Source organism: Cibotium barometz, chromosome 5 (assembly GCF_041138505.1).
Source record: "Cibotium barometz isolate CiBa-2024 chromosome 5, ASM4113850v1, whole genome shotgun sequence".
Lineage (NCBI taxonomy): Eukaryota > Viridiplantae > Streptophyta > Polypodiopsida > Cyatheales > Cibotiaceae > Cibotium > Cibotium barometz.
Genome location: NC_141050.1, coordinates 51,644,208 through 51,649,793, shown reverse-complemented (window position 1 = coordinate 51,649,793; position 5,586 = coordinate 51,644,208). Strand labels below are relative to the sequence as shown.

Genomic DNA, 5,586 nt, shown 5'->3' with positions numbered 1-5,586 from the left:
TCAACTTTGCTCACATAGGCATGCCATTAAATAGAAACTTTTTTTACTAGTAAAGTAGCCCTAAAAGCACTCAAGCCCTAGAAAAAATAATTGCTTTCTCTTTTAAAAAACTTTATCACTGCACAAATCTTCTTGCTATGCCTTTTTCTACACGGTGGCAATCTCTACACTTGATTTCATACTATATGGTTTCTATATGTTATTTATACCACATTGGTGAGACTAACAAAATCTATTGGTGGCCATGCCACATGTTATTGGTGCTACGTGTGTTGATGCAAATATGGTGGACCTTTAAATTGTGTGGACTCTTTCTATTCCATTAGAAAGTTAAGTTGTTATTATGTCAAACAATATCAATTTATAAATCTATTGACTAGCAGCTAACAGGTGTCTTCTTTTTTTTTTTTTAAAAGTGTCAAAATTCTTGTAGTTTTGTACACATGAAATTATAGACGTGTTTTGAAAAGAAGAAAAAAAAGTGTGTTTTAAGCTATTTTTGAGCTTTAGCGCATGTTGGGAGGAAATCTTTTTTGAGCTTTAGCGCATGTTGTACGTGCCATTTAAGAATCATCCATATTCTCAAGAAATAAATACGAGTTCAAAGGATACATCCTCGATTCACAAATTTACAATTGATGAATAATAATTGAGGTCTCTTTCACCTACAACAATCTTTTTAAGTTTGGTGGACTGGTTGATTGATAAATGGTGTTAGTGAGGCAATAAATTTAGAATATTAATTATTTATCGCAGGGAGCTAGGCGATGGAGCAGACTTTGCGGATTTTGCCTCGGCGACCTGTGAGGACGCCGATTTTGCCCATGGATCGCATGGAGTCAGGGAACTGTGAGAAGAAAGGGAAGGTGCGGCCGGCGCCGGCACGGGTCTCCGAGCGTACGATGTCGAGGGCCTGGGCGTCCGTGAGGAGGGCGGCGTCCGACGTGAAGAGGCCCCGATTGCGCTGCACCTCCGAGAAGTAGTGTGCGTCGAACGTCAGCTCGCTCCCCCTGTCCATCGGTATGCGTGTCACTGTATCATTGGGCTTGCAGACCGTCCTCAGCTGCGCCGCATAGACGGCGTCCAACGACGGGTCTGCATCCCCCTTGCCCGTGAAGTTATACAGCCGTGTAGCCACGTTGCTGCAAGCTGATGATCCTACGGTGTGCCCACCTATAGCCACATTTATCAAGTGATCCAGCCGTAAGTAATCAGATTGAAATTAATGCGCTATACAATTAGGGTTATACGTGAAATTATTGCGCTAAAATTAGGGTTATACATGAGATTATTGCGCTATACAATTAGGGTTATATATAGAAAGGAGGGTGTAGCCGCTTTAGTCATTTGTATCTGAACCCACGTTTAAATCTCGCCATCTACACCTGCTGAGTGATCAATGCTTTTCACTGATTAGTAGATACGTAATCTGTAATTCCTAGCTAACTTATACTACTCTATCATGTACAATCTTTTGCTAGCTAGCCACAGTACCTGCTGAGTAATCAATGTCTATCTCTCATTAATACTACATATCATCTCTAATTTCTAACTACACCACGTTATCACTGATATAATCTCTTGCGAGCTACACCTACTACTTAAAAACAAGACCCAAAAAAAACAAAAAAAAATTGCATATATAATCTCTCACGAAAAAGCGTTGTAATTGCCTACTCATTTATCTCCATAACAATCACATCAATATAATTAAGCATAGGAACCATGATGAGGCCGCAATTCATTCGCAATAGATATTGAAGACCTATATCCACTTCTTGTCATTATACAAACAGCAGTAGATTTATCTTGGTTCATTAAGAGCTTACCCGAGAGCACCACCAGATCCTTAACTGAGAGTCCCTTGCTCTGGAAGCTAGCTTTGAGCTGTGCGAAGTTGAAAAATGGAGCGGGCAAGTTGGTCAACACGTCAGCCGCCCGAGAAACCGAGCCGTCCCGACGGCCCAACGGCACTGCGTAGTATGGGCCGCCCAACTGCAAGCATGAACAGTTGATTAAGCCTTGATCACAATTGGTCGTAACTAGATCAATCACTTCAATTAAATCGTATGTTCGTATTAGTGGAGCATTGTAAGAAGATTATGTGAGGTTAAAGAGATTGATTTACCAGGTAGACAGAGTCGCGTGCAACGAGGGCGAGAATGTCTGCGCAGGAGACGACGCCCCGGCACTGGTCTTCCAGGATGGCCTTGGCTGCGTCGATGACATTGTAGCCTCTGAGCGATAGGTTCACGAAGGAGTCCTTCTCCGCCGGGCTCGTCTTGGGCGACTTCGAGTTCAAAAGAATGGACCCATCACACCCCTGCTCAGAGAAGAATGTAAAAGATTGTGAATAAAAGAAAGGGACTACAAGTGATTTTATTTGAATTATGATCATGCGTGGAGTAGTGACACAAAATAGTGAACAAAAGCATGCTATGAAGATAACCTGTTCATTAAGTAGCCTAAGATTAGGAGCACTGATTTTAGAGCGGTTTAAATTAAGGCCAGAGTGATGTAAATTTGTTAAGACTAAAGACGACGGCTAGAAGAATTAATAATTAGAGAAAGGGGTTGAAATAAGTAGACTAAGGGTAGGAGGAATCATATCAGGGTGTTGATTATATGCGAACTAGATGGTAATTGGAAGTAGAACTGGAGCAAGGCTAGCAGGAGTGAATATGGAGGGATTAATTAGACAGGCTAGGAGGAATGACATATGTTTAAGTATTGCTTAGACTAAGGGATTGAAAGAATTTTTTAAAAAGTGAGTAAGGATTAATTAGATTAAGCGTTTGACAGAATTAATTAGAGCAAAGCTAGGAGGATGTATGATAAGAGGACTAATTAGAGTAGAGTGATATATGATGAATGGAGAGCAGGAAGGATTAACTAGAGGGGAAGTGATAAAGGATTAATTAGACTAGATGAACTAGGCTCGATTAACTAAAGGAGAAGTGATAAAGGATTAATAGTTTGAAGGGTTGGAGGAAGATCATATTAAACGAAGGGAGGGATTTTACATTGACGAAGCAGTCGTGGAAGTGCATGCGGAGGAGAGAAGGGGCGAGGGTCTCGTCGTCAGAGATGTACTGCTCGGAGACTCGTCGGACGACGAACTCAACTTGGGGGCAAGAGTAGCGGTAGAAGCCATAGCTAAGGGGGTAGTTGGGGTCACGGCCCCGACTTTGCGCAAAAGCAGAGGCACCAACAGCACCACCATGAGCGGCCACCACCACCATCGCTGCCGCAGCCAGCAGCAGCACGCTGCTGCAAGCGCGTGCTAGCCATGAACCCACCATATTATTGATACGTTTACTAGAAGTGTGTCTCAGTGATGCTAGCTGCTTGATCCATGGATGGAGATCTCACTCTCCTTGTTTATAACATGTGCCCTCCGCCCACAGAGAAACGTGCCGGCCAGGGCGACGTTATGAAAATGCAGCTGGCCATTTCCAACGTGGTCACCACGACTTTCAGAAAGTCTTATTCTACGCCCTTACCTAGCCGGATCCCTGTCGGTTTCGTAGATATAACGATCGAACTTACTCATGGCTGGGCACGCAATTTCATACGTCATCTCTAATGGAAACCGCGACTCAACGTTTCCATTCATTAACGGACAAACACAAACTAGTACGCCGGCCAAGGCTTCGAGATGCATGTTAATATGGCGCGCGCGCTCTCTCTCTCTCTCTCTCTCTCTGAGAGCTTTATGTTTGTGTGTGTGAGAGAGAGAGCTCTCTTTTGCTTGTATTAGAGCTTTCTATTGTGTGTGTGTGTGTGTGTGTGTCATGAGAGAGAAAGAGAGAGTAAGAGAGACTCTCTTGCTTGTGTTTGAGAGCTTTCTATTTGTGTGTGTCGGTGAGAGCTCTCTCTTTTGCTTGTGCTAGAGCTTTCTATATTGTGTGTGTGTATGTGTGTGTGTGTGTGTGTGAGAGAGAGAGAGAGAGAGAGAGAGAGAGAGTATGTTCAAGTTTAAAAATTAAGACCCCAGCTTGAAAAACAAGAGGAAGAGAGAATGTGAGAGTGTGTAAGAGAGAGAGACTCCAAGAGAAAGAGACAGAGGGAGGGAGAGAGAGAGTATAAACTTTTCTTTTTCTTCAACATCGCTCTTATTTAATAAATCATTAAATTGAGAATTTGCAAGATGAAGTTATCTAGTTTTGTGCAGTCTTAGGTTTTGCTTGAAAATGTGTAGCCAATCTCTCCTAGTTAGTCAAGAAATTTCATATCAAGGTCTTCTAATAAAACATCACAGGCAAAGTCAAGTACCTAATAATTACAAAGCCTCTTTTGTTTGGGTACAAAATATGTGTACAAGCGTTGTCGAGTTTTAGACAGGTCGACTAAATGAGAGTAAATTGTTTATAACTTGTACATCATTACTCGTATGATATTTCCACTTTGCATATCATAAATTCACATAACATAGAGCTTAACTTGATTTTTTTATATGTTTTTCTATTTTTTATATTATTTAAAAGACATTAGAATTGTTAAAAAACCCACTATTTTATCCTTCTACCTCATCTATGCTCAATTTATATGAATCTAGTGATCACTAGATTAGAGAAGATTACTAGAATAAGGAACTAAGGTAAAATTAGAAATCTAACGATTGTATTTTTGTAATCTTATAATTTGTAAAATTTGTTCTGATTGTTAGAGGCCTAGTAAATCAATTGTAATTTAATTCTTTAAAATCAAATATTGAATCTTTTTATCTAAAAACTCTAGCGATTACTATACTTGTTACCATGAATTTATTTATTTTTAAAATAGCTTGATTTGAGTACAGGAAAGTCCATTGTCACTCCTCCCAAGTGAAAATCTCTATATTGTGTCCACTCTCCCATTTTCAAGTCTAAACCCAACCCTAGTTAGGTGTGGAAATCTAGGCTTGGTAATCTAGAAAGCTTAGAGATCATGCCATATGTGAGCCTTGGGGATTGGGGGTGGACACAAATCTTACATCTACATACCACTTTGTATCCATATATCAGCTTGGGGAGGATCCACATAAGCACCATGCTACCTCACCTTGCCACCTCCATCATCCATGTTAACACGGTCAACCTAGTTGACTTTACACCGCATCATCCTATAATTAGCTTGCCAGCTCACACTTGGTGATATGGGATGCCACATCATGGAATGTCATGTCATGCACCCTTCCACATGTCAACCCATGTAGACATGGAAAGTAGCCACATCAACCAATAGCAGTGCCATGGGGCACCTTCTCTCCTCTCGCTTCTCATTATTCTTTAAAAATATTCAAATTAAATTTTAAATTATTACTTTTAATATTAATTTAATCTATATTTTTCTTTTGAAGATAACATCAAACATGAGCAATATACATAAAAAGAAAAAAATATATGAAATTTTCATGGTTATCTTTCTTACGTTGGTTTACCCATTTTATATAATGACACACACTTGAAACCTTAGCATCTACTCCTCTTAAGCCCATGAGACTCACTTAAAGTTTGTCTTGGCCCCACTATGACTCATGCGAAAACTATAGCTCTAAAGTTTTGCAAGACCTTTGATTGGCTCAAAAGTGTAAACTTAGAAAGT

The 5,586-nt window shown here is 40.4% G+C and overlaps 1 protein-coding gene across 1 annotated transcript; it reads right to left on the bottom strand.

Moving 5' to 3' along the window:
- Positions 1-697: 697 nt before the first annotated feature.
- LOC147638621 (peroxidase 1-like) lies at positions 698-3,342 on the bottom strand. Its single transcript, XM_086796085.1, has 4 exons — positions 3,024-3,342; positions 2,129-2,323; positions 1,830-1,995; positions 698-1,173 (listed from the first exon to the last, which is right to left on the bottom strand). The coding sequence occupies exons 1-4, from the start codon at positions 3,300-3,302 to the stop codon at positions 761-763; spliced, it is 1,053 nt and encodes a 350-aa protein (XP_086652211.1). The 5' UTR covers positions 3,303-3,342; the 3' UTR covers positions 698-760.
- Between the last annotated feature and the right edge of the window lie 2,244 nt (positions 3,343-5,586).

Excerpts from the sequence above, each read along its gene's own strand:
- LOC147638621 (XM_086796085.1), bottom strand. The coding sequence starts at position 3,302 with ATGGTGGGTTCATGGCTAGCACGCGCTTGCAGCAGCGTGCTGCTGCTG. Across the intron at positions 2,324-3,023 it reads TCCACGACTGCTTCGTCAAT|GGGTGTGATGGGTCCATTCT; the intron begins GTAAAATCCCTC and ends TTCTCTGAGCAG. Across the intron at positions 1,996-2,128 it reads CACGCGACTCTGTCTACCTG|TTGGGCGGCCCATACTACGC; the intron begins GTAAATCAATCT and ends TCATGCTTGCAG.